This window comes from Malus sylvestris, chromosome 5 (genome assembly GCF_916048215.2).
Source record: "Malus sylvestris chromosome 5, drMalSylv7.2, whole genome shotgun sequence".
In the NCBI taxonomy this organism is placed as follows: domain Eukaryota; kingdom Viridiplantae; phylum Streptophyta; class Magnoliopsida; order Rosales; family Rosaceae; genus Malus; species Malus sylvestris.
Genome location: NC_062264.1, coordinates 40,173,309 through 40,200,187, shown reverse-complemented (window position 1 = coordinate 40,200,187; position 26,879 = coordinate 40,173,309). Strand labels below are relative to the sequence as shown.

The window sequence follows — 26,879 nt, the reverse complement described above, 5'->3', positions numbered from 1 at the left end:
AGGGGAAATCTGGGTTGTGGGTTCGTCGGGAAGCAAATTAGGGATTAGGTTCGCAGGATGATGGAGATTAGTGAGAAAGCAGGATTTTGGTGACTAGGTTTGCGGGATGATGGAGATCGGCAAGAAAGAAGGATTTTGGTGACTGGTGAGACGGTGGTGAAGACGGGATTAGCAATCCCCTAGTTTGTAGAGGGTCTTGCTTAGAACAGTTAGCGATGGACTTAGTCGGCACGAGTCTGACTTAGTTCCATTAAACTTAATCCCTTTCCGCACCAAACATGGACTTATAAGCCAGTCCAATCCAGTGAATCCTAAGGAAGCCAAACAAACGCACCGAAAGTGTAATAATAAAAGTAGATGAAAGCTCGAAAAATAAAATTTCTAACTAATTATTATGATATAAGGCACCTTCTTAACTTTTTAAGTCAAGATAAGTTGTTCCGATCGTTCAACATTGTTTTTTTCCTTATATCGTTCAAAGACAACTTCTGTGAACCCGTCCTCTTCAATAATGTCTCGCTAGAACTAGGGAAGGAACCATCCAAGGAGCATGAGGGCCTAATTATGTTTTACAGAATTAAATTCAGAAGCTAATTGGCAAATGAGAAGTAGCGACATCATTTTACAACTAATTGGCAATATAGGAAGTAGCTAATTTGTTATGAACTCATGCAAGGTCTAATAACACTCCAATGTGAGACTACTATGTAATCTCAACACTTTCCCTTAAGTGTGACCTCATTTAAGTCTAACACAAGGACAATACATGCTTTGATACAATAAAGAAAGTCGACGCTCTATCCTAAAACTAATTGGCAATTAATATGAGAATAACCCAACCCCTTATAATCTAAAAAATGACTCACAAAATTGGATTCATATCAAGTTTCCCTTTATCACTTCGCTCTGAAAAACTATATGTGAAAAGCCAAAAATGATATAAAAAACCTAAGCACTTGGAACACTTTTGGCATTGGTTTAGCCTTTTAGGTCATCCAAGCGGTTGTTCACTCGCTTAAGCGTCGATACTTATTACTTTTAGTGAGCCAAGACACAAATCTGTGTCTTTTGGAGCGCTGCGACATCCCACCCATGTACTCTGGCTCTTCATTTGAAGTATATATATTTTGGCATTCTGTTAAACCAACTACTTTTTTATACAAGCACAATTAGTGTTGTATACATTATAAGCACAAAGTAGAAATTTCGAAAGACAAGTGTTATTGACATTCTAAAAATCTCATTCTACACTCTTTATAAGTGTATTTTTTTTTCCAAATATAGAAAGTTTTGAGTATAGAATGAGATTTTTGAAGCGCCAATAACAATTCTCTGTATATTAGAAAACTTCATATATATATATATATATATCACAAACAAACATATAGGAACTTACTAATTAAGTTCGTACATTGTCGGCAATTAATTCGATGATTGCCAGAGACCTTGGACCTCTAAATCTTTGTTCTCTCTTCTTCTAGATTCCACAGGTTCTCCCTAAACAAAAAGCTGCCACTCATGTGTAACCCTTCATCAGCCGAATTCACGCCTACCGTTTTCGATTGTGCAATATTGTCAATCCAAAAGTTTGTGAAGAGGTCTTCCTCTAACCCTAAACTAGAAAATGGTCTTTCATCAACATTGTCTGTATCCTGTAACATGGTCTTCCATGAATCAGTTGCATTTTCTGTAGGTGGTGATGATGTCTGTAATAACCTGCTACAGTTCTCTTCCGATTGAAAAATTGCAACTCTAGCCCTCCGTGGTTGAGGTCTTATGACGATGGTGGCTTTTGTTATTCCTTTGGATTTATCCTTCATATATTCCAACTCCTTTCGTTGCTTGCTATTCCAATAATTTTTTACCTTGCCTGCTGTTCTTCCTGGGAGTCTTCCAGCAATAATTGACCACCTTTACATGCACAAAGAAAATGAATACATAATATGATAAAACTACAAGGGCTTTGTAACTAAAGAATAGTATATTGTAAGGAGGTGTTGTCACGGTTTCAGAATTCTTCTCACTCGATCAAGTGCGCCTTGTGTCTAGAACGGGCCATCTCATTGATCGAGTGCATAACGAAATTTTGGAGTGCCAATATCTTTTATTTGTAGTTTTCATCAATATGTTTTTTCTTTATCTATTTCACATGATTTGTATGGTTTGAGGAACGTGATAATTTTTAGTCACGATAAGTTGTTGAAAGGTAGAATTCCTTAGCTTATCTAAACTACATACTAATGAAACCTTCTTTGTCAACCTAAAGAAGGTGAACATATATTTTTGTCTTCTATCACAAAATAAAATTATGGACAATAAAATAATTTTGCACAAACTAAATTTTTGTGACAACCCGTCCCAAATCTTACATTTTTACAAAATTTAAAAGTGTGATTTTACGAAAATGCCTTTAGAGGCGAGGGTCTTGACATCCGTTGACCAACATGTAGCGAGGTGTATGAATTAATACTTAGCGTTTTCTTGAAGTACTCGACGTTACGGAATTATAAAACCGAGAAGTACTTTTGTTTAGTTGCTATTTATATATTTTATACATTTTGATAATGATATATTTTGTTTATCATTTAGTGATTTTAAAAATAGTTGAAGAAGAAGAGGAAGAAGAGGAGAGGACGGGAGAGAGAACATAGGGAAGGGCTGCTGCCCAATCAAAGGAAAGGAAGAGAGAAGACTGCCCAATCAGAAGCATAAGCGAGGAGGGAAAGGAGGGAGAGTGGAAAGCGGGGGAAAAAAAAGGGGGAAACAGGTTCCCAACCCGTGACTCGTGTACACCCAATCCAATTCTCCATATTTTCCGGTGATTATCCACCGGATTTCTCACGAATTTGGACCAAGAAACCATTCCCAATCATCCCCTAGTCCTTTCCTCTTCCATTCCCAATCAAATTTTATAGGATTTGAGCTTGAATTCGAGTAGAACCAAACTATGGGTTCCGAGGGTGCCATGACAAAATCCGACAATTGTGAAGGTAATCCAGCAAATTTCTATCACCACTAGACTCCCCTAGAACCCAGGAACAAAGCCCAATTAGTGGTGGAGGCGTCGGAACACGTTTGGAGGTCGAATCGAAGCACACCCAATTCTAGGGTTCGGACGGGTTTTGATGAAATTGGAGCCTTTCCAAGCCAAATTGGCCTTGGTCACAGGTATGAAAGTTGTTCTACTCATTGAGATATTCAAATATAAAACTTTTGGTAATTTTTAGAGATAGTTGATTTTTCCGACGAGTCGGGGCGGCCAACTACCACCCACGGCGGCGCGTGGCCAAAGGGCCGCCAATGCTATTTTTAGGCTATATTTGATGCCTTGAATTCAGTTTTGAGAATTGAATGACGTAGATTGATCGTTGGAACCAAAAGTCTCTAAGATACGTTAATTGGCTATTGTATGAATAAACGATATGACCATTGGATCGTCATCAAACTTTAATAGGTTATTATTCATAATATTTGAGGAATATAGGAACTTATAGATTGGGAATCCGACGTACGGATCGTCTCGAATTGGATTTGTAAGTTCGTAAAATAAAATGTTAACGACCACTTGGTTTTGGTAATTGGCGGAGATCTGACCGTTGGATCGTTCCGAAACTTTGGTATGTTATTCTAGAAGCATAATGTGGATCCTTGGAAGTTACGGATCAGAGATCTGATTTGTAGATCTTCTAGACCGAATTACATAGACTCATGTGCGATGTAAGTTATGTATTGTATCAACGAGAATTATGAGATATGGTTTGATAATTGGTCACAGGTGCCGATCGTTTGTGACGCTTTAATGTTTGTGCTAGGAAGTTGTAGCGCGGACTTGCTTATCATATTTTTTTCATGATTGATAATTTTATAAATGCTTTTAAATAAAACTGAGAAATTTATGTCATGACATATATATATATATATATATATATATATGTTAAAAAATACTATGAGATGATTGAGTTTAGATTTCATCGTGATATATCCATATGCGTATTACTATAACTGATTATTGCGAACTACGAATGACTTGATCCCTGTTTAGGGTACATAGGCAGTCTAACGAGACGTTAGATGCAGCCATATAAGAAATGAGATTATATAATCGAGACAATAGCCCTGTTTAAGGAATTGAGCAATGTGAGGGATATTGGTGAAAAATGTGCATTTTAACTTTATGTTTTGGTGATTAATAGTTAGTACACCGTATTATATAATTGGAAATACTATGAAATATTTTTATTTTAGATTTCGTCATGGCATATCCATACGTATATTCCTTGCACATAATTATTGTGAACGCTCTGAAGTGCAAAGGTGAATGCAGGACACACATGTAAGTTTAGGTAAGTTTAGGTAAGTTCAAGTAAGTATACGGTATTAATTGAATTGATGGGGTTATGATATGACTACATTTATGTTTAAAGCAACTTCGACACTATTGTACATGTTGCAATAGTAGGCAACTTCGGCATTTTCGTACATATTGCTTATGAGTCGTACATGTTGTATTAGATACATTCAAAGCTCATAAACCTGCACCCTAGTGTTAGTGTTCTCGCCCGTGGCTAGGACACAGTCATTCACGTAATGTTCACCTTTTGCACCATACGCTCACCTTGAATTCAAGGTAGGTGCACAAGCCTGCCGTACATACCACTATAGGTGGTTTCGACTCGTAAGTGACTCTTCACGTGATCGTAACACTTGAGCGTATTCATTTACACCTAGTCATGTCGTACAGACCACTACTGTGGTTCCGACTCGTGTGCAGGCGTAGTGCCGTATAGGTCACTAGATGTGACTCCGATTTATGTGCTAGCAATGATTAATGAAACACTCGTACACTCGTACAAGTCACTAGATGTGACTCCGACTTATATACTAGCCACGATTGATGAGATATGTAATGTGTTTATACCATACTTAGGGTCTCCGTATTTAGATCTCGTACAAATACTCAGGGGACTTAAATGTAATTATGTAATAAAGGAAGGGGCAATTATGTAATAACTGAGAAGCCCTTATTCTATAAAAGGACTCCTCACCTTAACAATTAGAGGAAGCCAATTCCTAGGCCCTCTCACCCTCAGAAGCCTTCTCACATCCCCTTTCACATTACAGAGGTTCTCTCCCTCACCTCTCAGATAAATACAATAATAGTGTGGACGTAGCCCAAACCTTGGGGTGAACCACGATACATCTTGTGTTATTTACATTTCATGCAGATTCACGGTCGGATTTACGTTGTTCCAAGACCTTCGATTTTTTGGATCAACAATGTTGATAAAGAAAATGATTTTGTAAAACATTTGTTTTTGCCCACTCACGTTTTCTGTTTTGCACCCCTCCAGGTTTTAAGTAAGCTTGATGTTTGAGGCTTGAGGACGTCGGTGGTTCTAACTTATCTAAATAATAGTAGGACATTCTTGGTACTGTATAACCAGTACTTTTCCTATTGGACTGCACCTAGACCTTATGCTCTGATTAGTAGTGTTTGCTGTTGTAACTAACTCCTATCACTCTATGTCTAGTAGTGCACTCTAGTAATTTGGTTTTTGATTATTCGTATATTTCTTATCTTTATCGCTTTCGTACTGTGCACATGGCTTCGTCACTCTCACGTGACGGCCATCATGCCTTGATCTTGGTCGGGGTGTGTCACTATGTCCTTCAAGTTCTTCATTTTTTCCACCTTTGTCAAATCAAGATTCCTAGCCACTTTTGTTTGACTCTTATTTTACTATTAGAAAAATGTGAAGAGAATTTTTTTTAAAGTGTGCTTTTTTATGGATTCTTTGTTCCTTTATATTTTTTACATAATATTTTATAATATTGACACAACAATTAAACTGAAACTATGTGTCTTTCAAATCGCCACATATTTTCTTGGATATATTCGACAAAACTTTAACTGATCGCAATCATTCTTGTCCACTAGCCTTCATGCACGCGCATGAGGTTTTTTTTGAATCACAACATGTTACGCATTACTTACACATTTTAAATATATTTATATGCGTAAATTGACAAAAGAAAAGTCAAATATTTGAAGTAAATGAATAATTTTAGATCATGCTAGAAGAAACCCCTCATAAACCAATTAAAGCAGCTGAATTCACATAATAAAATCGGTTTCTATATAATTTACATTAAGAATAGAGAAAATAATATTTAATAAACAATTGATTGAATCACAGTATTATTAGTCCATTGTGAGGGTAAGCCCACCTTCCTTCCCCTTAGTGTAGATAACATTGTTTGTTAAAAAAAAATCATTTGACAACTAATTGAATCACATTATTATGAGTGTGCGAGATACTTTTTTATAACTGGCACTACACACCTTTAAAAATTGAGAAATAATATTTAATAAACAATCGCGTGCAAAAGACATTTTTTGAATCACAGCATGCTACGTACGACTTAGACATTTTATATGTATTTATATGCGTGAATTGGTTCAATCTTTTTTTATTTCATTATTTTATTTTTTATCACTGGCGCTACGCGTCTCTCAAGATGTTTTGAACACAATATTCATGATTTTTCTTCTTTTTATTATATTTTTCTTCCTCAACACTTAGAGTAGTTCCACCAGGGAACTGATAGGCCAGCACTCAGCCAAAAAACCAGCCTGGCACCTAGGCTATCCACTCCAGCCGAGCATTTTGACCAGCACCCAGCCCAAGCCAGGCAAGAGACCGGCCTAAAATCGACAGACCCACATGCCGGGCCATCAACCTCCCACATGATCAACACGTTGCAGAGCTCCTCAAGGCTGAGGTTGATTCTGGGGTGGAGGGAGATTCCGGGGCCTTCACTAAAATGCGTCTAACCTTGGAATCTAACACAGGTCCACGGGTACCAGCCCGAATTGTCATACGAGTCGGTGCCGGGCGATTGACAGGCTGGATCCGCGGCAGCTACTGCCGAGGGAACCACCGGTTGAGGAAAAGATCAAATTGGGTTAGTGGGGTTGGATTGATAGGGAATTTGATAGGCAAAATTGTTGGAATATTGTGGAGGAATAAAGATTATGGATTGTGAACCGGAAGGAAAGTTGGAATCCGGTGGGATTATCATTGCACATGGTGGTGGGTTTTTGCAGAGCTCCACCCAACAGAGAGAGAGATGCAGAGGGAAGTTGAAGCGAGTTGGCGTCGGGAGTGGCGTTTGGCGTTTGGGGATGTAGAGGAAGAGTATAGAGAGTTCTAGTGGAACCGTGGAGGTTCCTGACTTTTCCTTTTTTAAAAAAAAATTAAAAATTAAAAAATTATTATTTTATAATAAAAAATAATAATATTTTAATAAAATTGACTAAGCTATTTTTTATTAGGGGTGGAGATGCTTTGGCCTATTACTGTTCATTAGAGTCTATTACTGTTCACTTGAGTGGATAAATGTGCTGGGTGCTGGTGCAAAGTCTTTAGGAGTGGACTTGCTCTTAGGCACCATCAACTTTGTTATTTGTTTATTCTTTTCTCTCTTTCCTTTCATTTTTTTATTCTTTTCTCTCTCCCCATTTATATTTATATTATAATGATGACCAAAATATCAACTTACCCTTGCATGATTTGATATATTATTCTAGGTATGTTTTGAAATTTTTTGGTTGAGAGGCAATTGGTCTAATTATTTTTGTCAAAGCGGATGACACCAAAATATTTGTCACATGCGTGACCCCAAATTTCTCTGTTTATTATTGTTCATTGCACTGCTAGCTTTATATATAATAGATATATACACTGTCACAGCCCGTCCCGGAATTTTAATTTCGAGGACGTGAAAAGACGAAAATGCCCTTAAATGGGACTAAGGGGCGAAAATTTAACGATTGGTTTTACTTAAAGTTCCTAAGTTATTTGGTTTTAGGAACTTAAACTAGGCTTAAGTTTGGATTTTTATGTGGGAATTTATGAAATTGGGATTGGGTTGGACACGTGGGATCCCCACACCTCAAAACCCTCCCCATAACCCGTAACATTGTCTCACTCTCTCTCTCCTCCCTCACGAAACTCTCAGTTCTCTCTCCCTCTCCTTCGAACTCACACGGACAAGCTCCAAAACCACCCTAAACTTCTACCAACGACGGAGTTAAGACCACCATCGAACTCCTGGAACCTCCACGATCACGTAGACACCAATTTCAGGTAAGTTTTACTTCGGAAAACCTAGATTCTAAACTCCCCGTGAAAGTGTACTGTTCATGAGCTTTGAATTGGTTGTGTTTTAGGCCAAACTAAGCTCACAGTGAGCTTTAGGAAGTCCCAAGGAAGCTCGGAGTATGTTGTTTGGAAGTTTTGGACGTCGGGATCACCACGTTCAAAGTTGGCCGGTTCTTGTGGAATTTTTCCGGTAAGATTTCGTAGTTTTTAGAGCTTTAAAGTAGTATATTATGATTCTACATGTTGAGGGCTTCAATTTGATATATTATACGAAGAAAATGGTTGAGAAACGAAGGAGAACGAAGCATTTGAAAATTCTCCAGTTTTCCGGTCGCCGGAAAAACCAGTCCGGCGAACCAAGGTTGGGGATGATGCGCGTGGGGGCGCGTGTCCCCGTGCTTGTCCTGGCGCGTGGGGGCGCGTGGCACATCAAAAAAAATAATCTAAAAATATGTCGACGTTCGTGACGTTGAGTAGATCACTTTGGTATATTCATATACCCAAATTGAGCACCGTATGAGAAAGTTATTAAGGATTGTTGGTTAGGTGTTCAAATAACGTTTTATAATTTTCGCATTAGGTGAAAATGTGAATTGATGATCTGACCGTTGGATGGTGATGAAATTTTAGGATGTTGTCCTAGAGATATATTGTGGACCTCTGGAAGTTATGGATTTAAAATCTGAGTGGCAGATCTTCCGGATCGATCTACGTAGTGACGTATTTTATATAAGTTATATATTCTATCGATATGAATTCTGAGGTTGGATTTGATTACTGTTCTAGGCGGCGATCGTCATGACGCCTTGGCGTATTGTGCTAGGGAGTTGTAGGACGAACTCCAGGTGAGTGGGCAGTTTTGTTTTCCGTATATATATATACTTGACGTTTTCCCAGAAATTGAATTAGAATGAAATTATGTTTTAAATGAAAGGTATATAGAATTATATGAAAACGTGAATTGAAAGGTCATGCATAGAAGTATATGAAATATATATGAAAAATGTGAATCGAATTGCCATGCATGAAATGATATGAATTGATATATGATGCATATATATGAAATGGTGCGGTGGACGCACAGGTGAGTATTATTATTGTTATGATGATGTTGATGTATATTGAGCTCAAATCCTGCACCATGGTTTAGTGCTTATAGTATTCACCGCATCGCACGCTCGCCTTGGATCCAAGTAGATGCTGGTCGCACAGTCCACGCGGAGTGGGTGCGACGGGCCAGTCGAAGAGTGTTAGTGAGATTTCGACTGGTGGGTGACCTTAGATTATGTGCACAGATGATTAATGAGAAAGCACTAGAGCGTAACTTGTGTGCAGAAGGCCGTACAGGTCACAGAGGTGACTCCGGCAGAGTGAGAGTGATAGATTTTGAGCTCTAGGTTCAACCGTTCAGGGCTATTAGAGGGCCTCCGGTTGATTACTTCTTGCACCTGATATAATTATTGTTGATGCATTCATATTATACTGTTGAATTTAGACATGGCATGGCATAATTGTAATGAAAAATGTTGAGATAGTGATTTGAAGTTTTGAGATTATATATGTATATTTATATTTTACATTTCTGGGAAAGTATACAAGTTTTACGGAGAGGGGTTACAACGTTTGCGAAATGTTTGGATTTGGAAAAGAATTGTTTTACTGACCCACTCAATTTTGGTTTTGCGCCCCTCCAGGTTCAGAAATCACAAAGGTGTGGTGGCTACGAGGAATTCGACGGTGTTATGACAGATTGGACAAAATTAGGACTCACCTTCGGGTGTATCAACTTATAAATTGTATCTTAAAGCTTCCGTACTGTGCAAATGGTTACGTCACTCTCACGTGACGGCCAGCATGCCCTCCTTCGGGACGGGGTGTGTCATACACGACTTTTTTTCTGTCAATATCATCTGCATCAAATCACTACCGGAGTTTCTTGTGGTAGCCAAAAAAATTGGGGAAAAATGCAAAGAACATAACGTGGGTCAAATTGAAAGGTACTCATCATAGGATCCCACATCATATAAGATGTCGATCATACAAGATATTCGATATCTCTGCTGTTGTCAAGTAGCAACACATTTTGTAATACAATGGGGTCACGTGTGATGGGACACATGGACGAATTCAGCATGTGCCTATCAAGAACAGCTGCCACCACTCAATTTCTTTTGCGACAAAAATTTGCTCCAACTAAAATGTTAAGTTATCATTTCACGTTATCATCTCACGTTCTATACTATTTTTACCATCTCATCCTTTTTAGTCATGTAATTTTTTATTTAGTAAATGGTTTGCAATTTTAGCATTTTAAGCACCAATTATTCAAAATCATGTGGTTGAACAATAAGTTGATAACATTGTATTGAATTTCAATTTAATTTCATCACTTAAAGTTGCCTCCACTAAAAAAATGTTTCTAGCTCCGTCCATGGATGGACGCAACTAAATCACTTGCAATAATAACTCGAGTATTTCAATTAAGAAACATCTTTCATTTATTTCATTTTAATTTGTTACCTTGATCAATTTCTTTACTAGTCTGAAATCCACCTGCACTGAGAAGTAGGCATTTATATACAAATTCGGCAGTTTTCGAATAGGAACATGCTAGAAAGATCATGTTTTTAGATTATGATGTGGCGATTGATTATTTCCTTTCACTTTAAATAATAATTCGAGAATTTCAATTGAGAAATATCTTTCAATTATTTCATTCTGTTTTGTTCGCTCGATCAATTTCTTTACTAGTTTGAAATCAACCTACAATGAGAAGTAGGTAATTTATACAAAGAGAGTTTTCCTTACGTTTGTTTGTGGAGTGTTTACAATAAATTATACGGTATAAATATGTTGACTTTAAAAATTACAATGTCTACGTGGCGCAAAGATTTAATAACTATTGAGCTAACTACGTACTTGTGAATGCAGGCATATACCAGCTCCCAACTGAGTTCATCGGAGAGAGTAGAATAGATGTGATGAAACAATTTTCCCAGTTACGACCCACAATGCATGGTTTGGTGTACCAAATATTTTTTCATGTCTATGTACTCTTTCAACAACGAGAAGACCAACAAGAGAATTCTGCATATTACCATTGATGTTGCGGCTGAAACATACCGTGCTTTTGCTTAAATTAACTTCTTGTCCAGAGGCATGCTCATAATACTTTAGGATCTCCTTAATCGTATTACAATTTGTCGTCCTAGCCCTTGAAAACAAGAAGCAGTCATCCGTGAACAACAAGTGATTAACAGAAGGAGCTCCTTGGCAAATAGAAACACCTTGGAGCTGGCCCTCCTCTTCCCGCCTCGCAATTAGAGCCGAAAGGCTTTCGACATAAAAGAGGAATAGGTAAGGAGAGAGCGTGTCTCCCTACCTACCAACGAATGACAAGTGTTTTTTCTTATGTGGATTCTCTTTCAATGGAAACTTGATGAGTCGATCTGTCTACACGTCTTGCTTTTACTGTTATATTGAGAGCTACTCCAATACCCCATTTGATGCAATCGTTTGCCTTGTTCATGTATCGTATGCCTTGTTCATGTCGAGTTTAAGGCCCAAGAATCTCTCTTTACTTCTCCTAAAGAAAGACTGAGCAATTTCAAAGGCCAATATGGTGTTAGAAATTTTTGATGTTGAGAAGTTAGTTTAGGCATAATGAGCTTGATGCGATTGGAGATAGTCTTTGAGGCAAGTGGGGTGGTTGGTTAAAACTAAACTTGGGCTGGAGTTGGGTTGCTCGACCCAACCCAACGTGACCCAACCACCCGAGTTGAACCCTTGGGCCTAGGTATATATAGAGTGGGTTCTAAATAAAACCGGAACAGAAATCAAGCAGCTCCCCACTCAATGGCCTCCTCCGCTCGACCCGCTCCAGGCCGGGGCCGAAACTGGACGGAACTGCCGGAGGACGTCACGGCTTCAATACTCTCTCGACTCGGAGCCATCGAAATCCTGACGAGCGCTCAGATGGTGTGCGCGACGTGGTACAACATTTGCAAGGACCCGCTGATGTGGTGCACCGTCGACCTGCGCGATCTTGATCATCAGAAGCACATTCATTACGACTTGGAGAAGATGTGCCGCCACGCCGTTGACCGCAGCTCTGGAAATCTGGTCGGTATCAATGTCGAAGATTTCGGCTCCGATGAGCTTCTCAAGTACATCACCAACTGGTATTCAAATGTCAATTTAGTTGTTCTATGTTTGGTTTTCGGGTTTTGTTCTTTCAACATAGTTGTAATTCAAGGTTGGTCAAGTCATTGTCTTTTGGTAATGTCACCAATTTTGTTTGAGCCTAATGACTCCTTCATCTCAAGAACTGCGTTGGAGGGCGAGTCCCAATGTGCTTGTGTAGTTTAACTAACCCTTATGAGAAGAAGTCTAGGAGGAAACGTGGCCGATGCCCTTTTCGTCCTTACGACCTACTTGTGTTCTTACGAACACCTTTCACCTAGTCCAGGGTTTGTGCTGCAAACTTGTTTATTTGGGTTCGATACTGACTGGACCATTCGCTGCAATGCATGTATGAAAATTCTTGGGATGATGATTTTCCTAGACATTTAGTGATGTGTTTTGCATATAATTTCCAAGAAAAGAGTTGGTATTTAGTATTTGGTTTAGTTTGCTTGTTTGGTATACTGTCACTTATTTAATTACGGCTTTTAGCCAAAATGGTCCTGGGATTATAATAACTTCTCACTTTGGTTTGTCATTAAAAATCGATAAGAGTGGTCTCTGAATTTGTCTACCGTTAATCATTTTGATCTTTCCATGAAAAATCTCCGTTAAGTTGAGGTATTTTTGTTCAATCAACTCCTCCACTTGCTTTTCCACCTAACAAAGATTTTTCACGGAATGACCAAAATGATTGACGGTGGACAAACTCAGAGACCACTCCTATCCATTTTCAATGTCAGAGACTAAAGTGATGAGTTATTATACCACCATTTTGGCGACAAAAGCCTTTTAAGTAATGCCTTCTTTTCGTATATTTATTCAGCATCTGTTCTCTCTGATATGATTCACAACACACACAAAGGCAGACAATATATACATATTTGTATGCTAGAAATTCCATATATTCATGCCAATGAATTATTATGTAATTTATGTTGATTGGAATTTCTTTCCTATGTGTCTTTCTGTGCACTGGGTACGACCTTTTTTTTTTTACCTTTCAATAGTTCAAGTGGAATCAAACGTCTCCGACTTGTCCGTTGCGATGGCATAACGAATGAGGGACTGGCTAAAGTGGCTTCGAAACTTCCACTCTTGGAGGACCTTGAAATTTCATACTGTGCATTCTCACATGAACCTCTAGAAGTTGTAGGGTCTTCTTGCCCTCTTTTGAAATCATTCAAATTTAACAACCGGTGGTACAGATGGTCAGATGAAGAGTGTGACGACGATGCACTTGCTATAGCAGGAACGATGCATGATTTACGCCACCTCCAGCTTTTTGGGAATAAGCTGACGAACGATGGCTTGCTGGCCATTCTTGACCATTGTCCTCAGCTCGAGTCGCTTGATCTTCGGCAGTGCTTCAATCTTAAGCTGGGAGGAAAGTTGAGAAGAAGATGTGCTGAACAAATGAAAAAATTGTGGTTTCCTGATGATTCCACCCTTGACTATGAATTTGATTCTGCAATTGATTACCATGAAGACAACGCATTTGGGTATTCGGATATAGATTTGATGTCTGATGATGATAAGGATTATGACTTCTGTAACCGAAAAGTAGAAGATGATGAGGAGTATGACTTCAACTACGGGAGTGGTTCTGATGACTGCCGTGAGGTTGAGGATAATGATGTTTATCCATGGATTGTCTGACTTTTGATGCATTGAAGACCTTGTATCTGATGAAATTGGCGCATCTAGTGCTCTCGAAGCAAAAAGCTTTTATACATTCAAGGGGTCTGGAATTTCTTTGCAGAATGCCTAATTCTCTACAGAATATGCAGTTTTTTATGCGTTACCTCCCGATGCACGACTGTTTCTGCCATTTTACAAGCAGGGCTAATTACGCTTCATTTTAATTTGTACTTGGTCTTTGATAGCCTGGCTCCCATCAGACTATGATTTTTCTCTGAACATTTCTTACTTGTTTAAAACAGGTTTTGTTAGTTATGGGGACTGAAGTTATGCTTTATATACGATGGATTTGACTGTTTCTGTACTTTTATCCATTGTGGCGTCGCGTTATTCGTTTGAGAATGCCATGGTACCGTATTGGGGTGTAGGTAAGAGCAACTCCAGCGGGGGAGGTTGCTCGGGGGACAGGCCAGCAAACAGGGCCAAATTGCTGGGGAGATAGGGTCCAGCGTATGGGAGCCCGATGGACAGGCGAGGCCCGAACAACAGGCCCGGCAGGGATTGCCAGCCCGAGAGCCCGAAGCTGATGTTAGGACGACGTCGGCCATAATATAAAATTAAAAAAATATAAAAAATTAAAAAATAAAATTAAAAAATTAAAAAAAATGTAAAACTCTGGCTTTGAACTCAACGGCTCTGGCTGGAGTTCGTCGCTGAGACTGATACCCACAGATAAATGGAACAGATCCGGTCCCTCCTCCACTGCAGTTATCATCGCACCTCACACCGCCTTCGCCTCCACGCACTCACGATCCCCCTCCTTCCACTCGTGCGCCCAGATCGCACGATTTGGGATTTGTTTTTGGGGGAAAGAGGAGAGAGAGAGAGAGAGAGAGAGAGAGAGAGAGAGCGCTGCTGAGGCCCTGCCTCCGGAGCTCAAAGTGAGAGAGAACTAAATGAAAAGAAGGAATAGTGCGTTGGCACCATGTGAAAAGAAGAAAAAAATAATATAAAAAAGGTTTTGGCATGGTGCATCGGCACCATGTGAAAAAAATAGAGGTGTTGGAATGGTGTGCTGCACCATGTTAAAAGAAAAAATAAAAATAAAAAAAATTAATAGAAAGTGTTACAACGAGACCAATTAAAAATTTTATCCGAAATTATAAATAAAATTATTTTGTATTATTTTATAACTTTTTGGATAATGACACGATGTAACTAAAACGATTAAAAATCTTATCCGAAATTATAAATAAAATTATTTTGTATTATTTAAAAAAAAACTAATATTTTATTACGTATTGTCAGGGCTATTTAAGTACAACGGTAGAGATGCAAAAGACAATTACTATTCATTAAGGGCAGTTACTATTTACTGGGTGGATTAAATAGTGAATAGTCTGGGGGAGAGGCTCCCACGCTGGAACTGCTCTAATGAGAATGGCGATGCAATTACATTTATTAATTTTTTTTAAAAAAATGAAAAAATGTCTAAAATATTATGTAAAAGGAAGAAAATAAACATTAGAGCTAACATCATGGTCGAGATTGGAGAACAAAACTCCTCTGAGTAACCGTAGTATCCGTTGGGATTATTAGTGTTATTCACTTCCTTTGCATGCTCCAACACTTCATCTCATCTCAAAGAGATCCCTCGCCGCCATTATTGTTGTTGCCATGATGATCATCCACCACAAGCTGATGATTACTCTCAGAACTTAAGGTTGAAATAGACAGTATGTCTTCAGATTTTGATATCAGTTCGTTCAAGACACATTATGCGTTTCCATCTTCCAAATTGGTCGAAAAGATTCCGTTGTCGCCATTGTTGTTACCTTGTTCATCATCTACTGCATGACGATGATTATTACTCTCAAAACTTAAGGGTAGTGACTTAAGCAAGATGTCTTCAGATTTCGATCCTAGTTGGGTTGCGACACATAGCGCCTTACCATCCTCCAAATCTTTATTCCAAATATCTCTCTCACCGTCATTGTGGTTCGGGACACATTGTGCCTTATCATCTTCCAAATCAATATACCAGCTGAAGGATTCTCCGTTGGCATTTCTGTTACCATGGTGATCACCAACAACATGATGATGTTGATTAGTCTCAAAACTAATCAAGGGTGATGAATTGGGCAAGATGTCTTCAAATTTTGATATTAGTTGAGTAGAGTCGCTTAGCGGACTAGCATCTTCCAAATCTTTATCCCAAAAATATTCATCGCCACCATTGTCGTTACCATGATCACTCTCAAAATTGAGGGTTGAAATATTAGACAAGATGCCTTTAGATTTTAATATTGGTTGGTACCACCGACGAGGGGTGATGAATGAGGTAAGAGTTGAATATCAGAGTGCGCAACGAATAAGACTAACAAATAATAAGAATATTATTAAACAAACTGAGAATGTCGAAACGGCTACAAAACCCTAAGAGACTACATTGTGACTAACTTGTTCTCTAATGAATAACAAAGCACCATATTTATAATAAACTAACCCTAATATCTAACAAAACCTAATTCTAACGGGCTAAGCTCAGAAAACCAAACATTCAAATAAACCAAAATACTAATATTTTCCAACACCCCCCCCCCCGTCAAACTCATGGCGGTACACGACATGAGTTTGCCAACAAGCAGATGTGGATGCAAGCCTCCAAATTCCAATGCCAATGCCGATGCCGATGCCAATACCAATGCCGATGCCGATGCCGATACTAATGCCGATGCCAATACTAATGCCGATACCGATGCCGATACCAATGCCGATGCCGATGTCGATACCAATGTCAATGCCAACTTCCAAACAAACAAACAAAAAATTCAACCAAATTATTATTTTTTCCTTGTGCCAGCATGGGCCTCAAACAAGCAACCAATTTTTTCTTGTTTCTTCCTTTTTTTTTTACTCCCCTTTTTTTCCTTTTTTTTTCATTCCATTCTACTTTTTCTTTTTTTTCCTTTGCAGCAATACAGACTTGCGGATACTTCTGCAGGCTGCGGCGTTCAAAGGTGCAGAAGCAGAGTCACGGGACAAAAAACGAACGAACAATTTTTTTCTTCTTGAAAACAATCAATACCAACTAACAATCTGAACACGAACGACAACGGAAACAAGCAAACAGATACCAACCCGAAGCAGATTAAATCCCGAAGGATCAAACCTGCTCTGATACCAAGTTGAATATCAGAGTGCGTAACGAACAAGACTAACAAATAATAAGAATATTATTAAACAAACTGAGAATGCCGAAACGGCTATAAAACTCAAAAAGACTACATTATGGCTAACTTGTTCTCTAATGAATAACAAAGCACCATATTTATAATAAACTAACCCTAATATCTAACAAAACCTAATTCTAACGGGCTAAGCTCAAAAAACCAAACATTCAAATAAATCAAAATACTAATATTTTCCAACAGCAAGATGTCTTTAGAGTTTGATATTAGTTCAGTCGAGACACATAGCACATTACTATCTTCTAAATCTTTATCCTGAAAGTACCCGTCGCAATTATTGTAACCCTGATGATGATTCTCAATATTTAGGACTGAATTTGTAATCATATCTTCAGATTTGGATATTGGTTGGTTCGAGACACATTGTGCCTCACTATCTTCCAAGTTTGTATACCAGAATGATCCCTTGCCGCCATCGTTGTTAACATGATGATCACTCTCAAAACTAGACCACAAGTCTTCAAATATTGGAATTGACGGCGTGATGGAGACGCCTTAACTTCCTCCAAAGCATGTCTACCTTTCCGTCTCTTCTTGTTATTCTGAAGAAGCGCGTCGTCTTCAACTGCATAGCATACTGTCCACTCATCCTCAATCCTTTTCTTCTCATCCGCCAACTTATGATCATCTTCTTCCAGATCATCAACATCGATAATCTCTATCCTTCGCTTGTATTTCTGCCGGTTTTTTAGGCCTCGAAACTTATGAATTTGCTCCTCAACTTCATCCCCACTAACAGGACCATCATGTGTTTTGTCTGATTGCATGTAGTGAATGAGAACAGCATCCGCCGAAGAGTGCCCAAAAGCATAAGTGCTGCCCACTTCAGAAGCCTTTCGCTCTCTTTTACTTTGTTGTCTCTCTTGTTTTTCCTCCATTGTTATTTCACATGCCTTTCTTTTCATCTTTTGTGCACACAGTTACGTAGCCAGGGTTTCGGTTTTCGGTTTCGGGTTTACAATATCTTTGCTTACATTTTATAGCTTGGTGTAGACAATCAACCAGCTGAGCTCTGCGTGTGTGTATATATATATATATTTCCCTCTGCAAAGTAGACAAGGAAGAGTCCATGGCCTGATGTAGGGCGCAGAACCAGTCACCAACAAGCTTGTAGCTCAAGGAGTTGTCACGGTCCATGAATCTTCTTTTAACTACCTACTCATGTGCGCTTCGTGTCTGCAGAGATTAAGTGTCAGGAACACGGCTTGATACACCAAGTGTAATAATACAGTTAGTTGGAAACTCGAAAAATAATAATTATATTATGACACTTGGCGTACCTGGCCGTATTCTTGGCACTCTGAAAATTTCTCTTGGGCATCTCATAGTCTATCTGTCATGATTTTGTTTGGTTTGAGGCACCTCCTAACTTTTTAAGTCAAGATAAGTTGTTCCGATCGGTCAACATTGTTTTTTTCCTTATATCGTTCAAAGACAACTTCTTTGAACCCCTCCTGACGCAGGAAGAACCAAGGGGTCTCGAGGAGACGAGGGATAGATAACCTGGGAGTCACTCAACCAAGGGCAACGGAATCACTCGACGTCGCTAATCGTGGATTCATTCACACAACCAAGCTTTAAACTTGATTTTAAGGAGGAGAAAATTCACTGTCTTCTAATATAAATCACCAAATTCACTACCTTAAAGATACATATGGAGCCCTTTAAATAAGGAGATTACAAAGCATTGGTACACTAAATATTTAAGAGTGGGATAGTTACTAGGCAATTCAATTAAAAGAGAAGGTGACAAAGGTTTTGAGAAATGAGATTGTCTGTATCATGCAACATGGTCTTCCATGAATCAATAGCATTTTCTGTAGGTGGTGATGATGTCTGTAATAACCTGCTACAGTTCTCTTCAGATTGAAAAATTGCAACTCTAGCCCTCCGTGGTTGAGGTCTTATGACGGATGTGGCTTTTGTTCTTTCTTTGGATTTATCCTTCATATATTCCAACTCCTTTCGTTGCTTGCTATTCCAATAATTTTTTACCTTGCCTGCTGTTCTTCCTGGGAGTCTTCCAGCAATTATTGACCACCTTACATGCACAAACAAAATGAATAAATAATATGTTAAAACTACAAGGGCATTTGTTCAAAACTACAAGGGCTTTGTAACTCTTTTTTTTTTTTTTGGTCAGAAACAAGGGCTTTGTAACTCAAGAATAGTAAAATTGTAAGGAGTTGTTGTCACGGTTTCAGAATTATTCTCACTCGGATAAAACCCATTGACTAGATTTCATATCAGCAAATTCATTAATTATGTTTGGCTTCATAGATTTAAAAAAATTTGGATTCCTAAAATACCACTATTTGAATTTATTTTATTTTTTGATAAACCATATTTGAATGTTTGATGTACATAATTAATGCCTATATAGTAACATAAAACATGTCTAATAAATGTTATTATACTTGCTTAATGAAGTCAATAAAACTATATTTTACATATTAATGTAGGTAAATTATTTCTCTCTCTCTCTCTCTCTCTCTCTCTCTCTCTCTCTCACACACACACATGACATATGCATGATATATGTAAAATTCATGCAAAATAATTTACCTACATAATAAAACAATATTATTTTATTTAATACTAATTTACCTATTATTTGTACATATGATAATAAAATGTGCCAAATATATATATGATATTGAATCATTGATACATACAAAATAAAATACCTACATAACAAAAGAATACTATTTGATTCAAAATTAATTTACTTACAAAATAAAGCAATGTTATTTGATTTGAAGTTAATTTACCTATTATTTGTACATATATCTTATAATAATAAAATGTAATAATATATAAAAAATAAATTACCTGATTCAATATTAATTTACCTACAAAATATATATTATTTGCTAATCATAAATTTACATATAGGTAAATTCATTATATATAATATTTTTTAACATATATTTTTTACTTGGTATTTTTTTCCAATTTGGGTTTTATTTGGATGTTCAGAATTAAATGAATTTTTATCAAGAAAATAAAAGTTGTAAGGATCTATATTTAAAGAACCCTATATTTTTTTTTTATTAATTTTTTGTGAGAGGCTTTCTCAAGTGTGAAATCCTGGCTCCACAGACTTGGAGCACAAACAAAAAAGGCCCAAAATGCTGGTGGCTGGCCAGCGTCTTAAGTTTTTGCATATAGGGTTTCGTATTCTGGATGTATGTGTGTTAAGGCTGGTTTGGTATTGCTGTGCTTTGAAAAAAAACTGTGTTGTGAGAATAAGTGGCTGTGAAATAAATTAGCAGAGTGTTTGATAAACTTTTTTTGTAAAAATGCTTTTGGAAAAAAAAGCATTCTGATAGTGGGTCTTTTCATTAAAGGAGCACTGTAGCTGCTTTGAAAAAAAACCAGTTTTCCAAAGCTGCAAATAGCAGCTTCAGCTTTTTTCTTTGATTTCAGCTTATTCTCACAGCAGCTTCCAAAATAAGCCATTTTTTTTAGTTTACCAAACACCTAAAACCCTCACAGCTTTTTTTCATGGATGCTTTTTTTTAAGCACCTCACTTCCAAACCACCCTTTAGTCGGTCAACAAATCTTATTTACTGGCTGATGTGCCTTGGCAGGCTTCTGTTCATTTCCCAGCTTCTTATGAAGTTCTTGTGTTTTGATACAATCTTCAAGGTGCGTAATATGATAACTAGCTCATGCATGCATGCATTTGGCTTTTGCTTGGAATATAAAATGACTTGCCGGTTTCTTTTTTTGTTTGCCAAATAAAGGGACTTGCCTGTTTCCCAAAAGTTTCTGAAGTCTATGGATTAGATCTATTTCATCCTCTGTGAAATCTCCGCTCTTGAGATTCGGCTTCAAATAGTTCAACCACCTCAGTCTGCAGCTTTTCCTGCATCTGTTTAGACCTGCACATTTACACAAAGACACTAGAAGAAAAAAGATCATCTACCATGGTGGATGTCCGTTGTAGATCGAAATCCACCACGAACACACTGCCCATTAGTATTAAGGATGTGGTAAAAAGTTTAGACTTTTACCACGGCCAAAGCACGTTGTCAATTAAATAATAATCACGGACTTAGCCCGTAGTGAATTCGAATCTAACACCACACGCTAAAACCGTTGTGGACCATTAATTAACCATGGATAATGCCCATTATAAAAAAAATTCTAAAAAATAAAAATAATTAATTAATTAAAAACAATATATAAATTTTGATAAAAAAAAAAGCAATATATAAAAACCCACAAAATTGCAAATTTACTATAATACAATAAAATTTTAAATTATTACATGTTTAAAAAGAATTACAAGTATTACACTAAACTACAACAAAATCACCTATAAAACCAATGTGATGTCCTAAGAAATATGAAACTATCTATAAATTATGAAATACGCCGCCATTTACAAGGAAATTGTCACTTAGAAGACTTTAGTTTTCCTTGAATACCTCCAATCAAATTCCTTTCAAATTTGCAGTTGCCCACCCATGTACACACTTCAAATTTGTAGTTTCCTGTTGATGTAATAGCTGACATTGGAGTTATGGACCCTCATGAATTAGAACCACCAACCACCTTTGAGATAAAACAAGAAAAAATATATATCTTAGAAAGGAAACTCATGTCTCAACTCAAGGACATGATATACAAAAAAATTTCATCCATTAAGTCAATTCCCAAAAGGCAAACAGTCCATCATCTAAGTGAAAAAAAAAAATGTCCTAGTACCGATTATCCCAAGGATATGCTAAACTACTGAGACAGGCAGTGGATCAATAGGTATCAAATGCTGAACCCTATGGATAAACTCAGCCCCAGTCCAAACTTCTGATTCCTTCTAATAAGGATATTAACAGAAATAGGCATTCATTATGTAACAACCTTATGAAACCCTCTAAATAATACCTTCTAATCAAAGTCCAAATCATGGGCAGGAAAGAAGCTTAGTTATTGTTGGCTACAATCAAGCTCTTCACATTTTGTTGATCATTCATCCATTCTTATCTTTACATTTATCAAGATTTCACCCCAAAATGGATCAAGGGCAGTTTTTCTGAACATACATCAGTAGCCAATGTATTGCAAAGCCAATCCTATTTATTTTCTAAAAGCTCTAATCCCTTTTGCTTTGGATGCCCTTTTTTCAATTCCAAATCTTATTAGCAAACGTCTACTTAGTTTATGTAACCATGAATCTCCCAAGTTTACACAATTCTGCTTTCCTTTTAATCTCTAAAATTTTAACAAATTCAAAATTTTTGGATCATCAAATTCTCAATCATTCAATAGCATATCAAAATTCAGAAAGCAAAATAACGAAAGGTTAAATATTTATTACACGATTTTGATCCAAACACAATCCAAGATCCAAACTTTAAACAAAATTAAAACCCTAACAATATCAACCCTGAGATAATTTACATAGCATAGCGAAAACAAAGTATTTGTAGCATTGAATTACCAATTAAGTTTCGAATCCAAACCCGATCTGAACCAGGACCCAGACCTCAAGTTCCGCCACTAGATCGGTGGAGGTACAGCTTGCCGAACACATGAAGAGCCGTGATGAAGCCAATGAAGCAGAGTTTCATGACGACAACAGTTGGGGCACTAGCAAGGAGATTTAGAGCGATACTAGCAGATTGACGAATATCGTTAAGTAAAAACTCAGAGGGCTGAGAAGCTCACCATTATTGCAGTTTTCTCAGGAAAAAAATGAAATTCAGAAGTTAGAAAGAGAGAGAGAGAGAAAAAGGAATCTTCCGAGAACAAGTACGAGGGGGAAGAAAGAACAAGGGGTAAATGAGAGGGAAATGGTGAATAGGAAAATCTGTAGATGGCTAAGAAGCGGTGGGGAGTTTTCAAGTCGGTGGTAGGTGGGAGTCTGCCCAGAGAATAAAGAGGAAGCCATAAGAAATAGGAATTGAGAAGGATTTCAATTTTGAGAAGGGCGGGAATATTAGTAAGTTTCATAGATTTCAAATTTTGGGAAATTTGTAATCCCGCTTTTTGAATTTTTTTTAATAATGTGTGTAATTCTACCACACTTAATGATCGTGGTAGATAAAAAGAATCCAGAGTGGTTACGAACTATATACCACGTTGAAGGTCCGTGGTGATTTAATATTTTTACAACGTGTTGACTAAGTTCGTGGTATTAGATTATTTTATCATAACGGGTCATTATTTGCTTGTTATAAAATATTATTATCCACGACGTGCTCACTAAGCCCGTGATAAATATTCACTTTTATCATGCGCACATAAAATCCGTGGTAGAATTGTCGTGGTAGATGAGCTGCTGTGTTCTAGTGAGACTTTATTTATAACATGTTTCTAGATAATCAAACTGAAGGACAACTAATTTTCTAGTCAAGTATGCCAATAAACTTGTCTCTTTACCTGTTTCGCGAGGAACGTGGTGCCACTTTCCATCTCCATGCTTTTCAACGCACTGCCTCAGAATATCATCTTCCTGTTGAGTCCAGGCACATTTCCTCATTATTCCCAGCAAATTACTATCCTCCATATGTAAATATATATCAGATTAGAGATCATAAGGCCACCGACGTGCATGACTGCTCGCCACATAAATGAATGAAAAGGACCACAGTACGAAGAAACAATTTGATAGAGTTTTTTTTTTTTACCAGAAACGATAGGTTCAGGTTGTATTTCACTGATTCTTAAGGAAGAGTGTTGATGTGAGTCAATTTGTCTCATATCAGATGTACAGTAGTTAGAGTTGTTTGTGTGTGTATATAGAGGTTTCCTTATGTTAGCGGATCGGATATACAAGAAATATATATAAAAGAAAATTGCCCCAAAGTTCTCTATTTTTATTCCAAATACTGCCCCAGAATATCATCTTTCTGTTTAGGGCTGGTTTGATATTATTGTGCTTTAAAAAAAGCTGCTGTGAGAATAAGCGGCTGTGTTGTGAGAATAAGCGGCTGTGAAATAAATCAACAGAGTGTTTGGTAAACTTTTTTGTAAAAGTGCTTTTGGAAAAAAAAAGCAGTCTGATAGTGGGTCTTTTCATTAAAGGAGCACTATAGCTCCGTGTGCTTTGAAAAAAAGCTAGTTTTCCAAAGCTGCAAACAGCAGCTTCAGCTTTTTCCTTTGATTTCAGCTTATTCTCACAGCAGCTTCCAAAATAAGCCATTTTTTTCAGTTTACCAAACACCTAAAACCCTCATAGCTTTTTTTCATAGGTGCTTTTTTTTTAAGCACCTCACTCCCAAACCACCCCTTAGTCCAGGCACCTTTCCCCATTCCCAGCAAATTATTATGGACCCGACTTCTCTGCCCTCCCAGTTCCATACACTCTCATCTCTTATTATTTTGTGTGGTCACGGTTAAGCCACGTCAACATTTTATATTGATTTTTTATAGAGATAATAAGACAAAAAGCAATAGTGATATAAAATTTTGACGTGACTTAATCGTGACCGTACAAATAGAAGGGGATGATAGTGGGAGGGCAGAGAAGCCAGATCCAATTATTATATATCCTCCTTCCTCCATATGATGGGTTAATAGAGGTGTACTAGAGGTAGCTGATCCCACGGCACATACACAAAGGAGGCAGATTCTCTGCCCTTCCACTTCCCGTGCCCTCATGTGCCCTCTTGTTTGTGTGGTTACGGTTAAGTCACGTCAACATTTTATATTACTATTCTTTTTTGTTTTATTATTTTTATAAAAAATAATATAAAATATTAATGTGGCTTAACCGTGACCATACAAAGAGAAAAAACACGAGAGGACACAGAAAGTGAGAGTGCAGAGAATCTGCCTTCGTACACAAAACTATAGATCAACGTGCATGACTGCACTCCACGAAATGGAATGGAAAAAGGACAGCAGAAAATAGTGAGACAGTTTGGATTGAAGTTGCGTCAATTTCCAAAAGTGTGTTAGAAAACAGGGATTCTCCTAGTCATCAATGCCAGGTGTCCATCAGCCAATGGAGGGCTCGTCATTTCTATTATTCACGTGGGGTTCCGAAAGAGAATGAGTGAAAATGGTCAACTCGTTCCAAATCTTTTAAATCTCCCATTAATTTTTTTTTTCAGACAATTAAGTACTCGATCTAATTAGTTTTCTTGTTTTAATTGATTCTTAGTCGCCTAATTAGTCGTCTTCTTTTAATTGATTTTTAGTCGTGAACTGTCTTTATTTTCTTAAAAAAAAATTATTGTGTTTGAAGTATTTTTGTCTAAAATGTTATGATATTTTCACTTTTTATAACCACTTATACATCATTTTTTAATTATAATCATCGAATTAAATAAATTAAACAAATACAAATGAAAAGCGTGAGAGATGAAAAAGATTATCTATTTATCACTTCGCTATTAAAAACTATATGTGAAAAGCCAAATATGATATTAAAAAACTAAACACTCGGAACACCTTTGGCATTGTTTTAGGTCATCCAAGCGGTTGTTCACTCGCCTAAGCATCAATACTTATTCTTCACGCCACTTTTGGTGAGCCAAAACACAAATCTGTGTCTTTTGGAGCGTTGTGACGTCCCACCCAAATGCTTTGGCCCTTCATTTAAAGTATATATATTTTGGCATTTTGTTACACCTAGGGCTGGTTTGGTATTGGATTCTGAACCGAAACTAGTATCCCGAATCCCAAACCAAAATTTTTCGGGATGAGAATTTGAAGACCAATTTCAAACTAAATTTTTGGGAATCCTAAATTTCGGGAATCCTGAAATATTTCGGGACAAATAGGGATTAAATTTCATAAACCCTAACCTAATAAACATAAATATAGAAATTAAATTAGGGCTCGAATCATGAACATCCAATCCAAAACATGAACAAATTTCACAAACCCTAATCTAGAATTCAAACCCTAAATTAAATTTCAAACCGTAAATTAATTCCAAAATTTACATGCTAAAGACTCTCAAACTTTGAGTGTCTGATAGAGAGAATCGCGATAGAGAGAGAGCGGTGACTCTTTGTGGTGAAGGAAGGCTCCATAGTCGGAGACGGTAGTAATAGAATGGTGTGGTGGTGGGCCGGTGATAGGCCAGAGTTGAGCTTCAAATTCGAGACAGAGAGGAGAGGGCTCGGTGGCTGAGGGAGGGAGGTTGGTTTCAATTGAAATGAAAGTTATGAACGAACGATGGAAAGAGAAGGCTGGAGAACCCTAACAATGAATGGACGACAGAGATTAATTTGAAACAATCCAATGGTTGAAATTAACTCTAAATATAATTAAAAATATATATAATATATATATAAATAATAAATATATATTTTCGGTTCGGTATGGGATTCCCGAAATATTGAAAAGACAATCCCGAATCTCATACCGAAATTTCGGGATCGGTTTGGGATAGCATCTTGAAAATTTCGGGAATTTCAGTTTGGGACATTTTTGGTTTGGGATTTTTTCAGTTTGGTTCGAGATTTTTGGGAATTTTTTCCACCCCTAGTTACACCAACTACTTTTTTATACAAGCACAATTAGTGTTGCATACATTATAAGTACAAAGCAGAAATTTTGAAAGACAACCCGGCATGATAAGTTGAAACAAACAAAATATTTATGGTTCTGAGCTGAAAAATGAAATATATGTGTATATATCACAAACAAACATATAGGGACTTACTAATTAAGTAC

The 26,879-nt window shown here is 37.4% G+C and overlaps 2 protein-coding genes and 1 long non-coding RNA gene across 6 annotated transcripts; 2 read left to right on the top strand and 1 right to left on the bottom strand.

Moving 5' to 3' along the window:
- Nucleotides 1-1,454: 1,454 nt before the first annotated feature.
- Nucleotides 1,455-23,757, bottom strand: LOC126622090 (transcription factor MYB114-like). The gene is made up of 4 exons (XM_050290750.1): nt 23,631-23,757; nt 20,998-21,127; nt 19,086-19,280; nt 1,455-1,716 (listed from the first exon to the last, which is right to left on the bottom strand). Exons 1-4 carry the CDS (start codon nt 23,755-23,757, stop codon nt 1,455-1,457), a joined length of 714 nt encoding a protein of 237 aa, XP_050146707.1.
- On the top strand, nt 7,969-15,385 carry LOC126622091 (uncharacterized). 3 transcript variants are annotated; one of them, XR_007623327.1, is made up of 5 exons: nt 7,969-8,150; nt 8,234-8,355; nt 8,952-9,010; nt 9,860-10,043; nt 15,297-15,385. It is a non-coding gene; the product is annotated as an uncharacterized LOC126622091 (long non-coding RNA). The 3 variants fall into 3 exon arrangements; XR_007623325.1 differs by lacking the exon at nt 15,297-15,385 and having other exon boundaries at nt 7,970-8,150; nt 9,860-10,075; XR_007623326.1 differs by lacking the exons at nt 9,860-10,043; nt 15,297-15,385 and having other exon boundaries at nt 7,970-8,150; nt 8,952-9,051.
- Nucleotides 11,774-14,352, top strand: LOC126622087 (F-box protein SKIP19-like). 2 transcript variants are annotated; one of them, XM_050290742.1, is made up of 2 exons: nt 11,774-12,331; nt 13,358-14,352. In XM_050290742.1, the coding sequence occupies exons 1-2, from the start codon at nt 12,021-12,023 to the stop codon at nt 14,004-14,006; spliced, it is 960 nt and encodes a 319-aa protein (XP_050146699.1). In that variant the 5' UTR covers nt 11,774-12,020; the 3' UTR covers nt 14,007-14,352. The 2 variants fall into 2 exon arrangements, with proteins under 2 accessions (XP_050146699.1, XP_050146698.1); XM_050290741.1 differs by having other exon boundaries at nt 11,785-12,346.
- Nucleotides 23,758-26,879: the final 3,122 nt, after the last annotated feature.